This window comes from Lineus longissimus, chromosome 1 (assembly GCF_910592395.1).
Source record: "Lineus longissimus chromosome 1, tnLinLong1.2, whole genome shotgun sequence".
NCBI classification, from domain to species: Eukaryota; Metazoa; Nemertea; class Pilidiophora; order Heteronemertea; family Lineidae; genus Lineus; species Lineus longissimus.
The window spans coordinates 12,804,800-12,831,707 of NC_088308.1; the positions used below are offsets into that span (position 1 = coordinate 12,804,800).

A 26,908-nucleotide genomic window follows, 5' to 3' on the forward strand; every position below is an offset into this window, starting at 1 on the left:
CTGCTTATGCTTCTTTCCCTCCCCAGCAGGGAACATAGCCTTCTTGTGGACTTTAAACCCACCAATGAGCCTACCTTGGGGGTCATGAATGGGTGCTCTACGGGGTGGTTGGGGTGCTGGAGGGGGGTTCTCATCATCTGAGCTGGACGGCATTTCCTCATCAGTTTTGCATAATTCTTTGATTATTGATAGCTGAAAGTCCAGTAATGACAACTTGTCATTTGGGTTATTGTCATTGTAAATGACATGGGCATTGTGTAAGGACAGTTCTAACAAATATAATACAAGTTTCTTGGTCCACTTGATTGTTTTTCTCACAGAGGGGTAGTACGAAAGCATCTGGTCAATGCGGTCAACCCCATTCATATTCTCATTATAATCTATGACACACACAGGTTTGTTCACATTGGTACGAGCGCCACCCCTTCCCCTGATCTGAATTTCTCTCATTGCATTGTCATGCTTTGTACTTATAACTCTCACAGTTCGATTGTCCTGCCAAGCCATTATAAGGCAACGTCCATTGTCTCTGGCAATAGTATCTCCTTTCTGAAGAGCGTGTCCACGAGTCCCAGCTTCACGAATCTCCAGTGGCTCTCCACGGTTTTTCCTCAGTGTACCAACAACATAGGTGTTCCTATCAAGTAATGTTTCACTCAGAGCAACTGAATTATAAAAGTTATCCATATAGAGTGAGAAGAAGTGTCCCAGTAGTCTGCCACAAAGAGCCATTACTATCTCCCGAAGTGTGTTTCGAGTTCCATCATAGATCTGCAAGTTCCAGCAGTACGCTGTATGAGAGTCTGCAAGGATGTAACTCTTTATACCGTACTTGATTGGTTTCATAGGGTTATAAACCCTGAATGCTAGCCTCCCTTTCCAACGGAGCATACCTTCGTCTATGGATATGTGCTCATTCGGAGTGTAATAAGCACGAAACTTAGGAAGTAATGCGTCCAGGACAGGCCTTATTTTATAAAGCTTGTCTGCGTTGTCAGCAGGCATCGCTGCATTATCGTTGAAATGCAGGAACTTCATCAACAGCTGAAACCTGTTTCTAGACATAGTGTTATTGAAGAATGGGGTGGCGAGCACTTCATCAGTAGACCAGAACATAGATAACTCAGGCTTTTTCGTGATACCAGTCAGCATGAGCAACCCGAGTAGTTTTTTCAACTCATCCATAGTCATAGCATCCCACTTTCGAACTCGTGAATGAGGGGAGGGAATAGCATTCAGACCAGTGAAGTATTGATCTGCATACCTGTTTGTTTCATTTACGATACCTTCCAAGACATCGTCATCAAAAAACAGGCGGAAATGATCGAGTGGGTTATTCCCTAGGTTGCGTGCAGGCCCTCTAGGCCCAGGGTTCCCGTCACAGGGCTGCACCACTGGCTGACGTCCAGCAGGCCCAAATGGATTAGGGGGAAGAACTTGTGGTCTCCCTCTGCCTCTCCTGGCTCTTGCAGGTCCTCCACGATTCTGTTGGCCCCGGGCATGATTTGGTTGACCTCTACCTCGATTTTGTTGACCTTGGGCCCCTCTCCCCCTTCCTTGGTTCCCTCGTCGACCTCTACCTCGTCTACGTCCCCTGCCCTGTCCCCTAGGAGTAGCAACTGGTGCTAGAGGCCCACCATCACTATCTGAATCACCTGAGGCATTCCCTGCATCACTCCCGGAAGTGTCCATGCGGGCTGGACTATGGCCATGGCGTGCCCTTATTCTAGCACCACGGCGTACAGCCCCACGACCCCTAGCTGCATTAGTAGTAGTACTAGGCCCTGGTAAAGGTTCATTATCAACAGTGCTACCATCGTCACTATGTATATCTATATCTAAATCAGGCCTATTACTGCCGAGAGCATCGCCACTTTCACTGTCACTTTGATACACAGGCACATAGTCATTGTCTCTACCATTATCGTTATCAGAGTCAACATCTGGGCCACCAAAATCGCCATCAACAGACTCAACAGCTCTCTCACCTGTATCAAGGCCTTCCTCAACATCACAATCATATTCAGTGTCTGAATCATCGCCAAAAGGATCGCTTTCCGAACCAGAATCAGCGCAAATCTCAGCGACTTCTTCCACAGTGAAAGTTTTCCCTCTCCTGCCCGCCATTTTTGGCCAATGACGTCGCCTCGTAATGCTTACGCACACTTTCGATCGTCTGCTTGATGCCACATGAGTCATACATTGATTCTATGAGCTCAAATCGCCACGCCATCTGCTATAAGACCTTGAACTAAAAAAACGTTGATCGACGTCCTTTGGCAGTCAAGTGATTTATAGCAAAAACGTCGAACGACGTCCTTTGGCAGTCAAAGAGTTAATAGAGAGGTGTCCGCTAACAGAGGTTCCACTGTATCTTCATAAACTGACCAAAAGCTAACTCAAAACCTGCCTGCCCTGTGTAAAGACCCATATAACTCGAAGAGCAAAGGAGCAATAAACGCCCTACATATAGGTGACAAAGTGGCAATGTTTTTCAAAGAAATAGCACATTAATACCATGGTAGGTAGACAAAAATAACTTGACTTGAAACAGATGAGGAACTATATCCCCTGACAAAGAAAGAAATTCATCCTGAAACTAATAGACAGAACCTACTTGATAAGTACACTTACCCGAGAACCTTAGAAACCCGACCACATCTTCTGCAGTGATCTTGTGAAATTCTGTCCTGAGCTCATCTTTAGACAATCCTCAGTGGGGCGTGCAGTCTTAACCCCAGCCAACTCGGGTGGATCATCCGGGTTGATATCGGCAAGAATGCCCACAGTAGAAAGGAGATCTCTTCCCACCAGAGAGTGCCTTTTTCTTAATGTCATATCAAATCTGAAAAATAAAAAACAAATAAAGAAACTCACTGAAACAAAAACGACAAACAGACTAACGAACCACCTAAATTCAACTTCAAATTATCTGATTAACTTCAAATATGCCCATTTAGAGAGTCCACAAGTATGCCAAGTGAACAAATAAGATGCTGCAAACTCAGCCGTGAGCCGTCACAAGTCCCCAAGGATCGTCATGTGCAGTTGCAACAGCCTGCAACAGCCCCTGACTGTTATACAGCGATGATGACCCGTTACACGTACAAGCCTTGCCTTCCCCACAAGAAAAACCTTGTGGTGACGTGCCTGTCATACGTGAGGAACACTTGAAGAAATATCTGCACTTGAATAATGATAAGATATCTGAAGCAACCGGTTCAGTCATTGATGTTTTATTAGGGGCGGATAACAGTGACTTGTTAACCTCTGATGAGAAAATCACCAGTTCGTGCGATAGAGATCCAGTGGCAGCACGATGTCCCCTGGGAAGGTACATACAGGGTGGTTCAGGGCCAGAATATCGAAACGCTAATGCTGCTGTCAACTTTACATTACTCACCACCACAAGTGAACTTGAAGAATTTCTTGGTTTTGACAAAATCTGACTTCAACCATAGTACTGTAAATGCACAACTGAACGTTAAAATCAACAAGACAACAAGAACATGAAACGAAGTTTAACCCAGCAAGAGGACGGAACATACCGAGTTAGCCTGCCAGGAAAAAAATTGCCAACTGGTGTACCCACCAAACATGATTATGCCTTGAAACATTTTCTAAACCTTGAGAAGCAGTTCGGAAAGAAACTATGCGAATGGAAAGAAACTATGCGAATGGGAAGTCTATGCAAGACAAATGGAGGACCAGTTGAAACGTGGGGTAGCCCGTCAAGTACCTGCTTCTGAACTTGAAAATGTTATTAGGGAGGCCATGGTATGTGGTTTCTCCCACACTTCGCAGTGGTAAAGGACTCAGTAACTACTCGTGTCTGTGTGGTAAACGATAGTAAAGCACGCTAAGATGGTCATTCGCTAAATGACTATCTCGCAAAGGGGGGATATGATCAACCCTAGCATATTTGACATTGGACTACGTTTTCGTGAATTCGAGGTAGGCATATTTGCAGACATCTCTAACACGTTCCAAGTAGTGAAGCTCACCAAAGAGGATGCACGCTATCACAGACACATTTATCACAGAAATCCAGATGATCCTATTGGAGTTTTTGAACTCGCAACCGTCACATTTGGGGATAAACCATCTCCTGCAGCTTCCTCGTCATTCAGGAGCACGCATCCGACAATTCTGAAATTCAACTTGTATTAGTGATCAATTCTATATGGATGATCTGAATGACTCTCAAAGGTTTGAGGACAGTGTCACGCAATTGAAAACTGAACTCAGTGAATCACGCAATTGAAAACTGAACTCAGTGAAACCCGCGGTAAGGGTAACCTTGAAATCCGCAAATGGCTATCAAACGAGCCAGAAGTATGTGACCCTGATTTCGTCTCACAACAGTTCTTGGAATATTGAGAAGGACATTTTAAGCCTAAAGAAGGTTGAGAACAAAGATCTAGTTCCAACCAAACACCACATTCTCGGAAAAACCGTATCGTATGACGATGTCTTCAGAATCGTGTCTGGTATCATTGTAAGGTCAAAGAGTAATTACAGAAGTTATCACGATTTGATCTCGATTGGGACACACCAGTAAGCCCAGAAAGCGACTTGTTTGCCAAACTGAAAGAAATCGAACAGGATCTAACTGATATCAGTGAGATTCCAAGATGTCTCATTCCGAAGAAATACCAAAATCGACTGCTACCAAATGTTTCCCTCCACGTTACTAGCGACGCATCAGAAGATGCGATGGGAATCGGTATTTGGCTGAGATGGGAAGATGGGGAGGGCTCAAATGCTGAACTCTAGTTTGTGTGTACCTGCGCTCGCCTAATATCATTGAGACAATGTAGCATCCCGTGAAAGGAACTTCAAGCACTACTGTTATTGTGCCGTTTAATGGTCACAGTTCACGATGCAGGCTGTTCGGACATTTGCTCCATGATGCTATGGACAGATAGCATGACTGTTTTCTCATGGCTACGCACTCAGTCGAAAGCATTTCGCTCATATGTTGCCTGTCGAATTGGTGAAATCACCGATAATTTCAACCTGTACACCGGTGTCGCTCACGTGCCAACAGATCAGAATGTGATTGATTTGGTCTCATGAGGAGTAAATGTTGAAGACATGAAACTGGTCATTGATGGGCCGACATACCTTCACTTACCTCCGAGTTCGTGGCCAGAAACGCCAGGAAGCCTTCAAACCGATCATGATGACATTGAACTGAAAACATATCATTTCAGCCGATTCTACTAACCATTAAGCCAACTGACTTTTCTACTAACCATTAAGCCAACTGACTTTTCAAGTTGGTCACACCTTGTCCTTGTTATCTCTCGCAATACTATCATTGAAAGATCTACTGAAGGGTCAGGGGCTGACGAAGCAGGTGTTGACGAGGATTGCACAATGGCCACCCATGAAGAGAATCAGAGAACCTGAGATCTATTAGAACCGGTACGCATAGCAATCCTTTGATTTCAACAAGAAAAGCATGATGAAACTCACCCCAATTTTTGACAAAGCCAAAACAAGTCTGCCGTGTTGGTGGCTGAATCAACAAGGCACTTTGAATCGAAGTTGATTATGATAAACCAACATCGAGCTACACATCATACCAGTGTCTCAAGATTTAGAGAGACTGAAATGATTCCTGCCAATGTTCTTACCAGCGACCATATTTGTCATTGGCGGCCATCTTGGAAAGATGGCCTTTTTGAATGCCACCCTGAGATCCTACATAATCAAGAGGAAATAACGTAGGAGGGACGTTCTTTGGATATAGGTAGCAAGGTCATCCTTGGCTAGTTACTAATAACTTTCCCAAAAGTTATCGATATTATCTCAAATCGTGGCTGCTGCTTGTTGAATTTGTGCTAAACATACTTGCTTTGGCAGTTTTGCGCTAATTTCTTCACATAAGCCTGTGATATCTTCCTTTTTCATTGGGTGACTGATTTTTCACAGTTTTGGTCACCTCTGCTCATAGCATTCTCGCAGTAATTTTTGGGAAATATTACATGATCCTAGGTGCATTTTTCCTTTGTCGAAAATGTGTCCCGACGTCAAATATCATTCACACTGTCAGTCGACGTCGCACGTAATGTCCAACACGTGACGTAGTCTGCGCTGCAAATCGGGCAAATTTTATTTCTCCTGGAGGTGAGAGTTAACATGCAGCCCGGATATTGACCTCCGCAGAGCATTTTTTATTTCTGAGAGGAACTACTTTCGGTCCTAATGCCTATATTAGGCCAAAAAATGAACTAAATCATCATTCGATGCTGTCTTTGGAATAATCAGTCGGAGAATGGTGGTTGTCATGCTATTGAAATAGATTTTGATGTGGGTGAAATTTGGTTGTCAAGGTAAAAGTTGTCATTTTTCAAAAACTTTGTTTGAATGATGCCACCTTGGCCTGGGAGTAATACCCTCCTAAGTTATTTCCTCTTGACGTAGTCCAATACACGGTGCATGCACCATAGCGACTTTACTTTCTGCAACTGGACGGCTCAGAACATGTAAAGTATCTATCTATTTATTAAGCCGCTGTGGACTAGTGGCTTGGACTATCGACTAGCGGTCAAGAGGTCCCTTGTTCGAACCTCACAGTTGGCGCGAGTCTTTAGGCAGGCCTCTTTGTCTTACTTGCCTTACTCCGCCCAGGTAAAAATGGGTACCCGTCAGAAATGCTCTTGATTGCAGCATTGATTGAGGTCAGAAATGCTCTTGATTGTAGCGCTGTTTGAGCAGCTCATCTGAGTTTACTGAAAAGTTTCAGGATAGACCGGGGTTAACGTTTGAAGTCGGATGACACCTCTGCCACAGTTGATATATGAGACTATAAACCCAAAACTTTTTTAACTATAAAAACTTTATCTCACTTCTATGCAAAGGAACTAACCACACAGTAATAAGCTCACAGTCGGTATATACCCTTTCAAAAGTCACACTTCAAGAGGTTGATCATCAAATTATGAAATAATTTTAAGCCTTACTAAGATATCATTGCCTTGTGTCCATCTTTCACACTCACTCCAACAGATAATAGCCAAGGCAGTCTTCAAATTGACCGGCCAGGTCAATTTCTAGTTAGTGACTTGTTTTTGAATATATTTTTATGGTAGGCACTCCGAGCAAGGATACATCACATATCTTACGGATTTTTGATTTGACCTACTTTTCAAGGTCACAGATGGCCATTTGAGTGTAACAGTGGCACATTTCTTAACTGCTAAAGCTAACAACTTGAAGCTTAGTACACATGACCATCTAGGTCAAATAACTTCTGACATCGAATTTCGGTCCAATGTGATTCTCGACTTGCCCACCAGGGAGCCAAAATTTAAAAGGTAAAAAATGCATTTTTTCTCGTTTAGTAGTGACTTGTTTTCAATAATATTTTTATAGTAGGTACTCCAAGCAAGGATACATCGCAGGTCATGTCAATTTTGATTCGACCAATATACTATACGTGTAGCATGTTTCTTTACCAGTTTGAATTCGTAACCACCAAATATCTAGACGCTGAGCACAATGGCCCCTGGCCTTTCTATTTATGTCTAGTTGCTTTGGTCTACTCCAGGTAGCCAAGCAAGGATTTCCTGTACATACCCTCCCTTACTGGGATTATTATTCATGTTGCTATGTCACATCATGGTTGAGTCATTTATAACAATATCAAAAAATAATGCACAGCCCCCTATTTAAAACCAGTGCCGCTGATTGGTATGCTGATACCCTATTGCCTTTCAACTATGACTATCACCAGATGACAGATTGAATAAAGATGAACAGATATTCAGACCTTTGGGTGCTGAATTCATTCCCAGTTTATAAGCTCAAGTAGACTGAAACGACTTTTGCCTTGAAGGTGCTAACGCAATGACTGAATTGTTTTTCAGTGTTGGACAAAGACAGCTTGTCTGTCTGGGAAGAACACTACTTCGAAGAACAAAGATTCTCGTCTTTGATGAAGCTACAGCGGCAGTGGATCTGGAGACTGATCGCCTGATTCAGTCAACCATAAGGGAAGAGTTTGCAGAGTGCACAATCCTGACTATTGCACATAGACTCAACACAATAATGGATAATGACAGGTTAGTAGCCGGTGCAACATTTATTGCTTCCATTTGTAGATCGATATGTTGTGATTCTCTTCTTGTGAATTGTTTAAAGATAGCAGTGTAAAGCCTTTAAGAAAGGGAACCAACTTTAATGACTCCTTACTTCTTTTGACTGAAGAACAGCTTTTAGACAACCTTCCAGTCAAACAAACTAGCCAGGACGACACTTAGTCTCTCCCATTTGAGTCCTTTCGTAGCTGCCTGTGAACACTCCCTGGAAGACTGTGATGACAAAACACCCTCACCTAGGACATGTTCATGGAAAGGAGGTTAAAGTGGAATTCCCATTAGACAACTTTAAATTTCGTTTCATTGACCGACTTGCATTTCCTTTGCTTCTGTCTCTGATCAATGTCATTCTTTTTCAGAATCATGTTGCTCAGTGACGGCCAGATTGTTGAATTTGATTCTCCTACAGAGCTTTTAAAGAAAGTGAATGGTGCATTCTACAATATGGCTAAGGATGCTGGATTGGTGTCGAACTTTTAAAGATGGTGGATTGTATTCTATATGCTGGCAACAAGCTGGCTCATGATCATATGGACATTTCTAATTTATGTTGTGAGTAAGGATGGTCTTTGCAAGACCAAGCAATTGTTTAGGCTTCTATCATAAGGTCACTATCAAAAAATATTTATGTATCTTGTATTCATACACTATATTCCTACATATCTGGTCTCCCATGGTTTGTTTCTTGACGTAGAATGCCCACCACTACACTAGTTGCAGTTGTCAGGGAGAGGGGTAAGACAGGTTCACTGTGTCTGGAGGGTATCTGAATAGGCTAGAGGGGTATTGTAATCAGGTGCGATGGTTGTCTATCTGTCTGCACATCCACCCAGTTATTGGTTTACATCGATTTCCAGGAGAATTATCTGGACCTTTGTCAAGCAGGGTTGAACACTTTGAAACTAGCATGTGGGCTAATGCAGGTGAGGATGAGGCAAGGTCAGTCATAATGGCATCAGCATTGGCCATTAGGTATATCTCCTGATACTATTTCAAAGCGGTATCATTATTACAGTTTTGAAAGTGGAGCCTTTATAGTGTTTTTGGTAGCCAAGGCCAGTACTCAGTTTGATCTGTGATAGCATACACAATCAATAATGTGCTGTGACAAGTAGAACAACTTATATATCAAGCTATGAGCAAAGTTTTGTTTAAAGTTCAATCATATTATGCAAAGCACAAATGTAGTTTCCTCTTTGACTGCTAAATTGCCTATTTATTCTGGTTTTAAATGGATAATACCTGATAAGCTAAAATAGGTGCTGTGAACTGCTACCAAACTAAACAAACAAACCGGAACACCGCAATTATCTTCAATTAAGGGATAGAGGTAAGAATGGAATTTATGTTTGGAGCCTAATAATATTTCTGAATCAAATTATCTCCAAATTATTAAAACATGGAATGAATGGTAAATTCACATTTGGCATACTTTACAAGTAATACATATAATACTGGTACTGGGCCACTGCACTGATCGCACAGTACATGCATAAAAAAAGAGTTTGTGAACAGAGATCTTAAAATCACACAGCTTCTGGTAGCCCTATACATGCTTCCCGAAATTGGTGGCTTGCATTGGAACTAACTTTTTCCCCATTGTCCGTCATTAAAGGCATTCAAGTGTGTTGGTCAACCATGACTATCTCCTTTGTCTCTCCACCATAAGGCCTAGTTTCCCCTTATGACATCACTATTTCGGACACTCAGCGCCCCATTTCTGGAAAGGTGTATAAAACTGCTAAACATTTATTATGAGTATAGAACATGTTTATCATTTATGAATTGGTGGGTGTATAATATTAGAGAGCTAGCTTATACAACCTTCATCACCATCTTAGCATACACTCACAGATTTTGGATCAGTCTATCACTACATTATTTTTTATACCCCCGCCAACGAGTTGGTGGGGGTATACTGTTTTGCACTCGTCCGTGCGTCCGTGCGTGCGTCGGTGCGTGGGTCCGTGCGCCCGTCCGTCTGTCCAGAGTGATTGAATGAAAACCACTGCATGGAACAAATATGTTTTTATTGTGGAAACTCACCATGAGTGGGAGGTCGCATGGTATGGTATTCAATGTCGTCATGCATCCAATATGGCTTCAAGGGCTGCCATCTTGATTTTTGTGGCGACGCCCATTTTCATTTCCGCTCATTTAAAAGAGAACCAGGGCACCCATTCATCTCATATTTCTAGGGAAGGTTCGTACCAGGTTGCCGATGGTTGGTATTGAAAATGGTCGTCGCCACTTATCCAATATGGCCGCCAGGGGCAGCCATCTTGATTTTCGTTTCCGCTCATTTAAAAGAGAACCAGTGCGCCGATTGATCAGATATTTCTAGGGAAGGTTCGTACCAGGTTGCCGATGGTTCGTAAAAACATCTTTTCACCTAGCCACGACCACTGCTATACTCCCACGGCCGGGGTATCATGAGTGATTGCTCGCAATCACTGTATATTTTCTTACAGTTAGCTGCTGGCTCTCTGAATAAAACATTTTCTAAAAAGGAAATTTGGGCACTCTCTTGGACTGCTGTGATATATTTAATTAAAAAACAAGAGAATCTCAAAGCCTGGCATATACAACACTGAGTACTCTCCCCAGGTGGAAATGAGAAAAAATTCGCTAGGTCAGATGAAATGTTCTCCCCAGAATTGGCAGAATCCAAATTAAAGGTGGGTGCCATGTAAGCCATACTGAATATTGGATCGCACCTAAGACCTAACTTTAGAGAACTCTGACCAGTCCGTACGTTAAGAGCCCAAACAGTTGGGTCCTAACATACGTAAATTGCTTTTTTTCTAGAGGAGAGCCCCAAGACCTTTCCCCTGTTTCCAAGATTGCACCTTGGTGGGATTGTTCCCTACCCTTTCCCAAATTTCAGGATCCACCACTAAACTACAGGTACACCAAAGCAACTCACAAATTGGTGAAATTGAAAAAAAGATATGCGAAGTTGTGAACTCCATAAGTCATCCCCATTTTCCAAAGAAATAATATATGTGACCCACCATGGCGAAATGAGTCCCGTGTCGCACAGAAGATGAGCCTAAAATGACACCAGAACATAATAGAAGAAATTGATATGCTCAGATTTCACGAAAGGCAGACAATAGTAAAATGAACAACCAGTCTGTCTCAACCTGTCAAGCTCAGAGCGACATGCAACTCATTTTGTTATGGCGGGTCACATATATTGAAATTGACTACAATAGACTTGCATCGCATTCTTTCATATGATATGACTTTATTAAATCAAACATCGCATAAACCATGATGATGGAGAAGGAAGGGAAAGTGTGTTTGGATTTAGCATAACATATTCATAGCCAGGTCAATTCAAATTGTCAAACAATTTGTTTATGTAATTATCAATTACTATTAGAATGTCTCCTTTTCAAGGATGGAGACATTCATAATGGTTTATTACATCATTTTACAAATTAAGTACCCTCAGTACAATAATTCATGTACACAGTGCCCCAGCATAAACAAGCTGATAAAAATAATAACAACACAAAAACAAGGCTACATGTACAGTTAAGCCCATAATTATTCATACCCTTGACAATTTTGGAGTTTTTTGTGTCTGTACATTTTATTTCTTTATTTATTTATATTCAAGTGGCATACACGTGTGAAAGAGGTTGATAACAAGTACTTCAAGGGGTAATTTCTTTTATGCAATGTTTTTTTGCACAGACATCATGACGAAGCAAAAAGAACTCAGTGAAGACCTTCGCTCGCGTATTGTGCCTACACACAAGAATGGGAAGGGGTATAAAGCCATTTCCAAGCAGTTTCAAGTACCTACGGCAACCGTTTAGAGCATCATAAGGAAGTTCAACACATTCCATACTGTAAAAAACCTCAAGGGGCGTGGCCGGAAGTCGAAAGTTTCACCCACGTTAGCAAGGAAACTGGTGAGAGTGGCCCAGAACAACCCTAGAACCACTACCAAGGCTCTACAAACAGATCTAAGCAAGTCTGGGACTGAGTTGTCAAGGCAGACAATCCAGCGAGTATTGCACAAGGGGGGTCTTCGTGGATGCCGGCCAAGAAAGACTCCTCTTCTCCAACCCAGACACACAGCAACCCACCTAGCATTTGCCAAGACTCATCTTGACAAAGACGAGAGATTTTGGTCCTCAGTTCTTTGGTTTGATGAGACCAAAATAGAGCTTTTTGGGCACAGGGACGTGGCGTTCATTTGGAGGAAAAAGAACGAAGCCTTCAAAGTGAAAAACACGATTCCAACGGTGAAGCATGGTGGTGGGAGCATCATGCTCTGGGGATGCTTTGCAGCTAATGGAACAGGCAACCTCGTCAAAGTGGATGGTATAATGAAAAAGGAGCAGTACATAGAGATCATGGAGCAAAACATCGAGCAGTCAGCCGAAAAACTTGGTCATAGGCAACAGTGGAAATACCAATAGGACAACGACCCTAAACACACAGCTAAAGTGGTCAAGAAATGGCATGGACCACGATGTAGATGTTTTGGAGTGGCCTAGCCAGAGTCCAGACCTTAACCCCATTGAGAATCTCTGGAGAGAGCTGAAGACCCAGGTGATGGCAAGGAAGCCCACGAATCTCAAAGATCTCGAGGCGTATGCCAAGGAAGAGTGGGCCAAAATCCCGGTAGAAACCTGCAGCAACCTTGTCATCAATTACAAAAGACGTTTGGATCAGGTCATAGCAAACAAAGGCTTTGCCATAGACTATTATTAAAGCATGTTAAGTAAAGGGTATGAATAATTTTGGACATGCCATTTTTTGTCAATAAATTGAAATAAAATACAAAAAGCCATTGTATGAAAGAAATTACCCATTGAAGTACTTGTTATCAACCTCTTTAACATGTGTATGCCACTTGAATATAAATAAAGAAATAAAATGTACAGACACAAACAACTCCAAAATTGTCAAGGGTATGAATAATTTTGGGCTTAACTGTAACTACAAACATGACAAAGGCCAATGTTTCTTAGTGGAAAGTCCATATTTTGTACAGTCTCCCAGCCTATAACTGTACAAATGTATTATGTTGTAAAAAAAGTTCGTGAACATTCATCGATGCTGGGAAAAATTATCCAAAGAAGTTTAAAAACTTTTGATTACATCATAATGGTGAAAATAGTCCAGGTATTTTCGAATCAATCTAGATTTTTCTTCAGCTAGAGTCTAATGTCACTGATCGGAAGTTATGTCAGAGAGCGTACATGCGCTCTGACGAGCTTGGTGTAAATCTGAGGCAGCTGGTGTCTCCCCCTGTCTCTGTTCAACTCGACTGTAGGGCACAGATATAAATGGCCTATTTAACTCCCCTCTGGAACGATCATCTATGGCCCCTTTCAAGAACCTTAATAGTAGAAGTAAAACTGGATACCGTCACTGTAGTTTACAACAATGTCCATCGGTCCCTATTGTTGGGCTGATGTGTTGCTCCACCGACGCGCGTTTCTGCCCCTCTAGGCTTCATCAGGGTGGCTGGGGTTGACTTGCATCTGTCTTGTCCGAAGTTCACAGTGTGAATGACATCATGACTCAGGGGTGGTTTCTCAATGACGTTGTGACGTTATAGACTTTGTTGTGACTCTGTTGTTGAAACATTCTGTTGTAGTCAAGCAGATGGGCTGTCCAAATGGCACAATATGTTGAGAAGTACAGGATCAACCGATGATACACACGGACTAGACAATAAAATCAGAATAGTAGAAGTAAAACTGGATACCGTCACTGTAGTTTACAACAATGTCCATCGGTCCCTATTGTTTGGCTGATGTGTTGCTCCACCGACGCGCGTTTCTGCCCCTCTAGGCTTCATCAGGGTGGCTGGGGTTGACTTGCATCTGTCTTGTTCGAAGTTCACAAGAACCTTGGCATCTTTCATGTCAATGCTGTGATTCGGGCATACCTTGTGGATATGATGCGCCACTTCTGAGTTGCTGACTGAACTGGGGCGCCTGTGCTCACCGAATCTGGTCTAGAGAGCACATAATCTGGATTGATGGTCTCCTCTTTCTTAGATTTGTCATTCGGAGCAACAAGAACCTGTCTCAGTGTGTTGGTTGGTTTGAAACAGGTTTGTACACCTTTAGCTTTGAAGACCCATTATAGTGTCTCTGACAGGCCTTTCAAGGAGGGTATGATGGCAAGACCCTTGCTCCTTCCTACTATAGTAGCTGTGTCAGTCAGAGAGGAGGGCTCTCGCACGACTGGTGTTGACTGTTTCACTCTGTCTATCTCTGTCTATGGCCAACGTGGGTACCCACAATTTTGAAAAGCTGAAGACACGTCGGCGATCTCGTCATCTAAGTCTTCCTTATCGGTGATGACGGATTCAGCCTGGTGAAACAGGGAGCATATTATCCCGGGGGTGATTGGAACCAAAGTTCAAATACTGGTCCGTACGTGTTGGTTTATGATATATATTGACTTTCAAGTGTTTGTCTGGCTTGCGAATGGTAAGTGTATCAAGGAAAGCGATAGAATTGTCCTCCTCTGCTTCAGTGGTGAAATTAATGTCTGGATCGAGTGAGTTCAGATGGTCTGTGAACTCATGTGCGTAATAACGTTTGACTTGGCAGTCTGTGTCGTCTATGTGTCGAAACCACCAACCAGGGTGTGGGGAGCCGTTTCGAGTGCTCGTTGTTTCAAATCCTCTAAATAAAAGTTACAGACAATTGGGGACACTGGTGAACCCATGGCAGCGCCATGTATTTGTCTGTAGTAGATCCCATTAAATACAAAGTAGGACGTTTCTAGGCACAGGTTCAGCAGGTGAGTGATCTGGTTGGGATTAAGATCAGTTCTATCCGATTGACTGTGGTCATCATCAAATATCTGGAGAATGATCTCAAGTGCTTTGTCTACAGGTACGGATGTGAACAGGGTGGTCACATCATAGGAGCACAATTCTTCATTTTCGTCTATGAGTCTATGTTGTCCTTGAGTTTCTCAACAAAGTCTTTGGAATTCTTCACGTGATGTGGCGTGTGGCCTACCAGTGGGGATAGTACGGACGCCAGATGTTTGGCAGCACTGTAAGTGTTTGAGCCAATACTGCTAACAATAGGCCTGAGTGGTCTGGAGGCCTTATGAATTTTCGGTAATCCATGGAACTTACATGGCGCCTCAGTAGTTGGATACAATTTTCTGTATTGGGGTCTGTTGATACCTCCCTCTTGCTCAATGGCGCTTAGTAGTGTCACAAGTTTTGCCTTATACAACGAGGTGGGGTTACGTTTTTATCGTAAGTCTTCATGTCAGCTAGTAGATCCAAACACTCTCTTTATATTCGGACCTGTTTAAGATAACTAAACACATTCCCTTGTCGGCTGGGAGGATCTAATACTATCCTCTTTTCTCAAAGTTTCTAGAGGTGTAGTATTCAAATCAGGTTTAGACCTAGGGGCGCTCTAACAAGCCCACCACCTTAGCCTCTAGATCGTATGCATCTGCAGAGTTGAGATTACTGCACCCAGATTCTGTTGTCATAATAATGTCCACCACCGAGACTTCCGGTTTCGAAGTGGCAAAGTTCTGACCTTTAACCAGCACAGATAGCTCAGTGTCATTCAATAGGCGACTCGAACAATTTATTTCACCCACTTGTTGATGCATTCCTGTGGCAGTGTCGGAGTTTTTGTGCGCCCATCCTTGTCATATGGTATGTTCCTTTAGCTATGACTGCGCCGTCTGAGCTTTTATCACGTTTTGTATATCCTCCGGAAGTTTACTTTCAGAACCCAAAAATAACATCATAGACAATCTTTGTTTGTGTTAAAAAATGTCAGTTTGTGGTTAATTTGACTGATACGCACGCCGAGCAGGGATTTCTCTGCCCTTCTTAGAATATTGTCCGCCTTTGTTCCCTGAACCGTGCTTGAAAGTCGTAAGCTTGTCGGAATAATCCCCTTGTGCTTACAATGTAGACTAAAGCGTAGATGATTTCTATAACGAGCAATTTTCTTGCCGTTCGATTCCAAAGATCTCTGGGAAAAGTAATCCAAAGTAGTTTAAAAACTTTTGATCACAGCATGATAGCGAAAATAGTCCAGAACTTTTCGAATCAATTTAGATTCTTCATCAGCTAGAGTCTAATGTCACCGATTGGAAGTTACGTCAGAGCGCATGGGCTCTGAAGAGCTTGGTGTAAATCTGAGGCAGCTCTTGATAGGCAAGTCTTGATAGGGACCATAGGTGGTTCGAGAGGGGTGTTAAAGTGGCCATTTATATCCGTGCTCTACAGCCGACCCTGAACAGAGATGGGGGGAGATACCAGCTGCCCCATATTTACACCAAACTCGTCAGAGCGCATGTTCGCTCTCTGACCTCACTTCCGATCAGTGACATTAGACTCTAGCTGACGAAAAACCTAGACCTATTTTCACCATTGTGCTGTGATCAAAAGCTTTTAAACTACTTTGGATGTTGTAAAAACATTGGAAATTCAGCTATTTTCTTGGCTTTATTTCTCTCATAACAGTCAATCAAACTTTAAAGATTGTGGTTTACAAACACATGGCACACTCCATTAAATGTATAATTAACCACTACTCTATTTCAATAGCATCAAATCACTGCATTGTTTTTTGAGCATTCTGACAATTAGTAATAGCAATTGTAGAATTATATACTGAAGTTATAGCAACAGGCAACAACCAATTACGGGACTTTCACTAGTGAAAGCATAGTGAGATGATATCTATGACGTCTTAGAGAATGGTAATAAAGTGTTGAAATGGTTGGCTCAACTCTTGAATGATGAAATTTGAGCGACTTCAACAGGCAGACATTGCATTGAAAAACTCCAAAAAATATTCTATGCCGATCTACTTACTCCTCATGTATCCATTGTTCTCCAAATCAGATCACAAATAGTCATTAAAAGCGCACAAAAATCCAAACCACCCAACGAGCACCACTGATGTGACAAAATGGCGAAAAGCTTTTTCATCCTGTAAGATCCGTCGTGAACACAGCCTGCTGTGATATCACAATCAACCAAATATAGACACCCGATGACACAAACTTCCAAACCAGAAACTTCTTGTGAGAACTTTGCCAACCCAACCTGTTTCTGGCTAACTGTGCAATAACTTTGGATGACATCAACTGTACGCTCACAATGAAATGTTTCGTTCTGTACGCCGGATTAAATTTTATCTTATACCAAATGGCATCAAATTGCACCCACCTAAGAACTAGTCTTTGTTGCGTGACTGGTTCGAGTCAATTTTTTTTTTTTTTTTAGACATAATTTTGATTTTTTAACTAAAGTATTTACAGGTTACGGAAAGATACAAGCCCAGGGCTGACGCAATGCATTATTAGCTCTGGTCAATGTTTGCAAGTACAGTTGGGCAGTTCGGCAAGTATTTCAATCGTTCTTGAATTCGGATAAAGAAACAAACCTTGTCTACTTTGTCCATTCAAAGCTGATGTCCCAACGATAGACATTGACCGGATTCGAAATGTCCTGCCGGTTAAGAGTTTACTACAAGTACCGTAGGACTAGGAGAGCGTGCAATATCTATATTTGGTTGATTGTGATGTCACAGCAGGCTGTGTTCATGATGGATCTTACAGGATGAAAAAGCTTTTCACCATTTTGTCACATCAGTGGTACTTGTTGGGTGGTTGGGTTTTTTGTGCACTTTTAATGACTATTTGTGATCCGATTGCAGAACAATGGATACATGAGGAGTAACTTAAGAGTAAGTAGCTCAGTATAGAATAGTTCTTGCATGCACTGTCTGCCTGTTGAAATCACTCAAATTTCACCATTCAAGAGTTGAGCCGACCAAGTTTCAACACTTTATGACCACTCTCTAAGATGTCATAGATATCATATCACTGTGGTGAAAGCTAACATGTTGTAGGGGCAGATTTACATTACAGAAACATAAACTGAGTCAAATTCATACACAATTTCTCAGTACCTGCACATAAAAGTTGCCACAATCATAACATTTTCAGTCCCAAGGGGTATACGTTGCCCCTGCCCAGGTGCTTCTTTAACAACAGACAGCCTGTTTTGGAAGTTCTAATTTACCGTTGTGTGGTGTGGCTTATTATCATAATGCAACTTCGTAAGCGAGGAGCGCCACTATCAGTGCTGAGACAAGCCTGGCTCCTGGGCGAGAAATTTCCCAAAGTTTTTGGGCGGGAATAATTTTCCTGCGCAAGATGTGATCATAATGAGAGAGTAAAGTTAACCCGCCTGGTTAGTGCCCGTGTTAAGTGTGAAGTGGGGTGGGGGATGGGGTGTGCAATCACTGTCCTATATTTACAGGTGTATTATCTCTTTATTACTGCATTAGGGGCAGGAAACCTCAACTATCTTGTTATCCAGGATCTCAATTCAGGCACAGGTTGTTGTTGTTGTTTTCTTTTGGGGGGGGGCAACCTGCTGCGTGATCTTGCTTCAAAAAACTTCATTCAGTGATGTACAGCTTGATTCCCATAATAAAATACAGTATATTATAGTGCCCTGTCTAAGCTCTAGGCTTGCTCCAGGGCACTGTACAGAGTTTCAAGCATTTTAAAATGTCTATATGTAAATAATAATTAAGTCCATTTTAGTTAAAAGTGTCCATACTAAAAGTGTCCAAAAGGGTTAAATGTCAAAAGCTGATTTAAAAAGGTGGGTTTTTAAAGCACGACTAAAAGATTTGGAGTCATTTGTCACAGCAAAATCTTCCGGCAGAGAGTTCCACAAGTACGGACCACTACATTGAAACGAACGATGACCATTTTGGTTTTTTGTCCTTGGAATAATTAATCTATGTTTGAATTGTGAGGGCAGTGGCCTAGTTGGCTGGTAAAGATTGACTAGTTCGGATAAATATGATGGTGCTGTGCCATGAAGTGCGCGGTAAACATGCAATAAAACCTTGAATAAAATTCTATATTTGACTGGCAGCCAATGTAGTGATTTTAAAACTGGAGTGATGTGTTCATTTCGTTTGGTTCTCGTAATAATCCTGGCTGCCATATTTTGAACCCGTTGGAGTCGGCTTATTGTTGTGTCAGGCAGACCATATAGCAAGGCATTGCAATAATCCAAACGGGATGTAACAAGTCCATGAATGAGAAACTTTGTTGCACTGGGAGTCAGAGATTACAGGTGATTTCTAGGCCACGTGCTTGATGTAAATGAAAACAAACCCTCTCATTGGTCAATTGCTTCAGTAATCATCGAAAATTTCCGAACCACACCACGAGACGGTAAATTAGAACTTCCGAGACAAGACCACCATTGAATATTCACAGGTTGGAGGTTCCAGACATATCAATAAGACGCTAGTATGTTTTTAACTGTCAAGCGCACATTTGGAGAGGTATTGAAAATATATTTGGTGTGGCAAGTCTACAGATATAAAGAAATTATTTGATGAACAAATTAATTTTGAATTTTGCTAATTTGGCAACAGTGGGCGGGCGTGTTTTGAGATTTTTCTGCCAGTTGGCTGAAAAGAGTGGAAATATCAATGTCTGTCCAATTTGTCGATTATCGAAAATGTCTGTGGTCAACTTCCAGTTCACCATTTATTTGCCCGACTGTCCGGAATATCATATCAAAATTTCAGATTCACAACCCCACACAGTATTTGGTGCGACGCGGTCAAACATTGACAATTTAACTGCTAAAAGGCTTAAAATATCGATGGTGGTCTTGTCTTCATTCATCGAGACAAGACCACCATTGAATATTCATAGGTTGGAGGTTCCAGACCTATCAATTAGATGCGAGTATGTTTTTAACTCTCAAGTGCATATATGGAGAGGTATTAAAAAGATATTTGATGTGGCAAGTCTGCAGATATAAAAAAAATTTTGATGAAAAATTGAATTTTGAATTTTGCTAATTTGGTAATAGTGTTTTGAAATTTTTTTGCCAGTTGGCTGAAAAGAGTGGAAATATCAATGTCTGTCCAATTTGTCGATTATCAAAAAATGTCTGTGGTCAACTACCAGTTTACTTTTCACCATTTACTTGCCCGACTGTCCGGAATATCATATAAAAATTTCAGATTCACACGCAGTATTTGATGCGATGTGGTCAAACATAGACAATTTAACTGCTAAAAGGCTTAAAATATCAATGGTGGTATTGTCTCCATTTACACAACATTTTGGGTCAATTTAGTGAACTATTTAAATGTGTTAAGTCATTCTAATTCATTTAGAGTATTGCATTGCTGATTATTTAAAGTCAAAACAAGCTTAAATAATGGGAAAGAAACTTAATTTGTCCGCAGTCTGAGCCAACCTAGCCCCGGTCTAAGTTTGGTGTCATTTTTGCAAATGTTATTGTCTTGTCATTCATTATGTAATTTTTTTGAAACAACTTGGGCCTTGATTCTGAAAATTGTTTCCTAAGCAGCAAAGATATTCTTAAAGCCCGTAGCACACTAGCTGCCAACTTCGGCGTTCACAGGCGTTTTTTGCCGCAAGAGTCCTGAACGCCTGAAAAATCCCTAGTCTGCTACGAACGGCGTCGGCGAACGCCACTTGCCGCCACTTGCCGCAACTAAACACCAAATATCTAACATGTTTGATTTTTGACGCATGTCGCCGCGTTTGAACGCAAGAAGAAGCCAGGTGTGCTACGGATTGCCGCCTGAATTGGCGGCGGCGGCGAGGCTATGGCCAATCAGTATGAGTCTTGATGTCACATGATTTCAAAATGGCAGCCTAAAACGGCGGAAAAGACGCTACTGGATGCCGATTCTGGGCAGGTGTGCTCTGACCGGGATCCACTGGCCGCCAACTTCGGCGTCAAGAGGCGTCAGCTGGATGCTTCTTGTAGCCAAAGTTGGCGGCTAGTGTGCTGCGGGCTTAAATCACATCCTAAATTTTCAGCTTCATAGCTTGCTTATTCTGGCCAGGGCTGGTCTTTGAACTGGGTGCTGTTGGCTGCAAAATCATGACTTTTAGTCGTTTTCGTCCTCTTTCGTCGCTTTTTGCTGTTGTACCACTCTTGGAAAGATATCTCATTTCTCTAAAAATCTCCAGATATCACTTTCCTTTGTTGGAGAGTTGTGGGATGTCACATACATTAGGAAAATCAGTTTGAAAAAATTCTCAAAATTTTAACCCCCTGATTTCTACCTTCATTTCCCCTTCTTATTCCTTTTTGCGGCCATGTTTTTCAAGTGCAAATTATTAAATTGATGACCACTGGACACAGTATATTGGTTTATTTTTCAAACAAAAGGCGGCAGCACCTCTCAAGATAACAAACATACAAGGCATTTTAGGCGGGATAGCATTCCGCCGTGGGCAAAGAAAATGGTAACTTATGCAGCATGCTGTCCCGCCTGTGGACTCAAAAGGTTAAAGAGAGCAACATTTTTAGCTGATACACCTTCCTTTTCCCTTCCCCACATGCACACACCTAATTTCACTTCAACTTTGACTAAAGCATTGCAAGTTTGACATCTATGTATTATTTCAAGACAAAAAGTGATATTTTAAAGGATGCATACATTTGTTCACACATTGTATGTTTTGTTAATACCTGATAAGGAAACATAAAATAACGTTCCCTGATGTGGAAACATCTAGTTTGTGACCCCTTAAAGAAACGAATTCATGGAGAAAGTATGTGTTGCCTAATCAGGAAACATGCTTCCTAAATGGACAACTTGTTTCCATTTCTGGTAATGGCCTGTACAGTTTGTGATAACTGTAATAATAGACGATGCAACCTAGAATGATGCCCATGCATTTAACACAGATTGGAACCATCACTTATCATGTTTACGGGTATTTAATAATTATGACCTCATAGGAGCAACAACCAATCATAAGTTAGTAATAATGTCGGGTGTTAAACACCTAGTATGTCACCAATAATGCCTCATTTTACAATTCCCATACAAATGATTCGAAGTGCTGATCAATATAGTGATGTTAAATGCCTGCTCATGACTAAATTTTGGTTAAATCCACAGATTTTGAAACAGACGTTTTTCACATGACTTAAAAAATTCAAGGCTGCGCAAAAAATACAAATGCAAATGTGCTGAAAAAAACAAAACTATGGAAATACCACTGAGACACAATTATTTCAATCTTGCCCCTGCCCTCGTATCTATTCTGCCAGGGATGGAAAAAAAACACCACCACAAATAAAACATGAAAAAGCTACAGACAAGTAAATATTCAACAAACCACAATATCAGAAGAGAGTTTTTTAACTTTTCGATCACTGCAAAGCTTGCAGATTTGCATGTTTGAGGTCTGACAGGTCTTCAGATCAAGCATGAAGGTGAACCCTAAGGGCGATTTGCCAGCAGTTGCTCTGGTTAGCTCACCTTGTGAGCCTATGTGATGACGTGGCGTCCGTCGTCAGCGTATGTTAGCGCAGTACTTTTCGTAATCGCTTGCGGTCTGGACTTAAAACTTGGTACACATGTACCCTTGGGCCCTAGGGCGATTCACACTAAATTTCGTTCCAAAACTATTCTTGGTTTGGCCACCAGGGGGCATTGTGCAAAAGCATAAAAACATGCAATAGGACCCGTGATTTTGGTCGGATTTTCATAAAATTTTCTTGGTAGGTACTCCCAGCAAGGATACATCACATATCCTGCAGGTTTTTGATTTTTCCTCCTTTTCAGGGTCACAGAGCTCAAACGGCATAAATTGGCCATTTGAGTGTAACAATGGCACCTTTCTTGACCACCAAGGCTAACAACTAGAAATTTCGCAGACATGACCCCCTACGTCGGAGAACTTCCGACAATAAATTTCGGTCCAATCTGATTCTCGACTTTACCACCAGTGGGCCAAAACTGAAAAGGTAAAAAGTGCAATACGTCGCTTATTAGTGACTTGTTTTCAATAATATTTTTATTGTAGGTACTCCTAACAAGGATACATCACATACCGTGCAGGTTTTTTATTTGTCCGACTTTTCAAGGTCACAGAGGTCAATTGGCGTCAATTGGCCAATAGTGTGTAACAATGGCAAGTTTCTTAACCCTTTGAGACAAGAGACCAATGCCCCTTTAAACTGCCTCCGCACCTCTCAGACATCATTAATTATGTTCCATTCTGTATTCATAGATGGCGCTCATGTATGTCAACAGATTAAATGGCTTTTTTCATGGCTTTTTTGCGATATTCGGAGTTTTTAAGGTTTCAAACATACCAAATCTTTTACCTGTATTTGGGGGCTACTAATTAGCCTCTAATTAGTGCTGATTGTATCGTAATTTGATGCTTCAAATTGGTGAAAAGCAGGATGGATACTCATGTACATTATACATTAGGCGAACATATGTAAAAGCTTGTGGCTTACTTTCATTTTCATTTACCCCCTCTGGCCATGGTAGGAGGGCGTCACAGAAAGGGGCATGGGGGGTCAGTGTCTTATCAGAATTGTTTTTCGCTATTTTTATCATGGTCTGGGTGTAATGCTGATCATATATAACTCTAGGACTATTGACATAGTACAAGGCACCAATATTTATTAGCTCAGCTGACAAAGTCAGCGGAGCTAGTAGAATAGCTGTTCAAATGGTGTCCGTCCTGCAATCCATCCATCCATCCATCCATCCATCCATCTAGGGACCCATCTGTGGACAAAATTGGACATTTCTGATTGGGATGGCCTAGCCACTTCGTTGACGGTGCTAAATTAGGAGTTGCCCAAGGTGAACTCAAAACACGAAAAATCAGCGCGATCCGACCTGTATTAAGAGAATGAGGTCATTTCGCGTTTAGATTTCTTTCCCTTTTTACCTCGGTCCACAGAGCAAATATTGTTTTCAAATGTGGCTGAATATTTTTTAATATTTTTTCATTTTTTACTTTTAATGGAATTAATATAGTTTTCACCGCCAGTTGGCGCTGCAGGCACATTGACTGAATTTTGGCGATTTCAAATTTGGCGGTGGCTCAACTTTTTGCAAGCAGTGCCGCTGATTGGCCGATCGATAGAAGAGATGCCACCATTTAAAAATGGCGGTAGTCGCTGCTTCAATGAAGATGAGTGAACTTTCTCATGTTCAATCGGTTGATACTCTTAATCAACATGACCATGTACCTGAAATTTGTTTAGGTACTGAAAAGAGTCTATATAATTCAGATTTATCGATAGTTTTTTATAATATTGCGGAAATTTTGTGCACAAATTAGCGAAGGTTGGTGCTCGTCTCATGTCATTTTAGAGCGAGAAATTTGTTTCCGTCGATCTCTACCACTGAAAAATCGCTTGCATAGCTTCGAATTTTTGTGAAAATAAGTATCTGAACTTGGTTTCAAATAGTCTAGAGAGTTACCTTTGTGGTGATACATATGGTATGTGATAAATATTTGTAGAATTTGTGAAATTCGGTTTTCAAACGTGCCGATGAAGCAAGCGATCTCGCGTGAATTTTGCAAGTCCTGATATGTCGACCGGGTGTCAAAAATCACTCGCCTAAATTCAATTCAAAGATCAAAAATAATATCTGAACTTAGTTTCAAATAGCCTACGCAATTATCATTTCGGTGATATATAATGCATGCATGTAATAATTGATTAATCTGCCTAAAACGCGCAATTAAAACGGCGAAAGATCGTGATAAACACTCTGGTGGCGGTCGCACTAAATAACGACCGGTAGGGCCCGGCGTCTGGCGGAGAAAAAAAGGTAGCGCCCGGAGGTTGAAACGGGATTTTTATGCACTTTTAACTGTATATATATGTTGTTTGGATGTATTTCTAACAGTTCTGTAACTTTGATGACCAGGCTTGCGCCCAAAGTTGGTAAAATTGATGCTTGTTTATGGACTGCGCTAGCGACCGGAGAATTCGCCGTCGGCCATTTTGGCTACGGTCCCTGAGTTGTTGTGGATGGCAATTTTGCAACAAATTTCATTTACGTTTGTTTACAATTATTTTGAAAGTCACATTATGACATCGTAGTATGAATCCCACTGCAGTTTCGTTACGCAGCAATGCTCATGTTTTTGGTTTGCAATCCTGTACTGTCTGTACACTGCGCTGTGCATGGATGTACTGTAGCTGTAAAAAAGACAAAAACCATAGCCTAGCCCTGTAGGACAGGCTTAGAGTATAACTCAACAGGCCCTCATGATTCATTTGATGGACACCTTATTTGGTAGTACCTCATCATTAAGTCCACTAGATCCTGTTCTGTCACATGTCGTAGACGATAGACAATTTTCAAAATGTAGTACACCACTCGCTCATCTTTAAGCCCAGCTCTCGGCTCACATCATGTGGGCACGGTTGGCTGTTGAGTGTTATGGTTCAGTCTGTGAGACTAATTTAAAGAGGTTACACTTTTATTTTGAATTGGAAAACAGCCCACAGGACTGACTTTTCACTGAGTAATAAGTGTGCCCTTCGAAGGTTAAGTCTCTTTCTGGATTTGCTTCCATAGATGCCTTGTTCAGGATATCATCTGACCGATGCCTGATCAAGCACAGACTGTATCCGGTGGTGTACATTTCCCCGTCTATGTCACCCTTTTTTATTTAGTCAGTGTTAATTTCTCTTCTCTTTTTTTACAGATCAACTGTTGTTGGTTATTGCAAGAGGAGTCGTTGGCACATTTCAAGTCCAGGAAAGAAACTTGCTGTTCCCACATTCAGAGTAAGGTGTGCTTACTCGTTTTACTGCTTTCCATTCCCGGAGAGCGTTATCAAATATCTGCCGCAAGGCAACAAATATCCGCCGCAAGGCGCTTCAAATATCTGCCGAAAGGCATCAAATATCTGCCGCACCAATAAAGTTCATTTTGTTAACCAACTCTTTATCTTCTTCTCTTCACATACAAAAAAGACCGTCCCAAACATTTGGCTGCATCCACTTCATCAATGTCCAGACAACAGTCGGTTCATTTGACCATTGTAAAGCACCAGACCCCACCTCACAAAATACACTGTAATAATTATGTACCTTGTGTCCATGTGCATGTTATTAGTTCCACCTACGCTGCATGAAGACCAGGACTCCACTCTTTGACGTCACCACACAACTCCTTGACGTCATCACACACCCCACTACTGCAACGGCAATAGAAATGACTTTACGTCATAATACCAGGGTGACGTCAACTCAGTACTTCAGCATGCACTGATATAGCAAGAAGGTCTTTCGCATCAGCACTTCTGCGTGCTAGACGTTATAGCTTCACGTTGCCTCATAATAACGGTACCGACACACACTTGGCCCTTGCCTTCACCTATCCATTTCAGCTGAGCGCCAGGCCCTTGGGCCTCTTGTTATGCTACAGCCCTGTGAAATGGGTACAGCATTTTCTGATTTTCTAAAAAAAAATCTCGGGACCCAAAGGCTAACAACTCGAAACTTGGTACACATTTCCCTCTAAGATGTGGCTCAATAAAAATTTTACACCTACTATCTAAGACACATTTCAACATATCACTGACAAATTAGGCAGCTAAACCATTAATGTATGTTACCCTTTTGCTGTCAGTTGTGACTGTGGTCCAGCATGGCCTTGTATCACATTGTGCCAACTGCATCCCAGGTCATTTTGGGCAAATGACTGGATTACATCCTAACTTGAATTTTTTTACTGCTACGAGGGCAAATCAATAACTTAGGACCCTTTTGGCTGCCAAGGCCAAACCAGAGGTGGCCTCATGCTGAACTCTCAGTACGTTGTTGATAAGTTTTTGGTAGCTGTCACATAAATTGCAGGGTTTTATCGTTGTTCATTTACCCTTGAGTGGCAACTGAACTATGACCAAAAACAGGTTGCAAAGTTTTGTCAACATTTGGCTTTCTGACAACATGCTTG

At 41.7% G+C, this 26,908-nt stretch overlaps 1 protein-coding gene across 4 annotated transcripts in view; it reads left to right on the forward strand.

Moving 5' to 3' along the window:
* The window catches only part of LOC135488430 (multidrug resistance-associated protein 1-like), a 312,354-nt gene extending 302,772 nt beyond the window's left edge, over positions 1-9,582 (forward strand). For all 4 annotated transcript variants that reach the window (XM_064773049.1, XM_064773066.1, XM_064773057.1 and 1 more), the window contains 2 exons: positions 7,878-8,072; positions 8,468-9,582. In XM_064773049.1, coding sequence (XP_064629119.1) covers positions 7,878-8,072; positions 8,468-8,588 — 316 coding nt within the window. In that variant the 3' untranslated portion in view covers positions 8,589-9,582. The remainder of the gene's footprint in view (positions 1-7,877; positions 8,073-8,467) is intronic.
* The last annotated feature ends 17,326 nt before the right edge of the window (positions 9,583-26,908 follow it).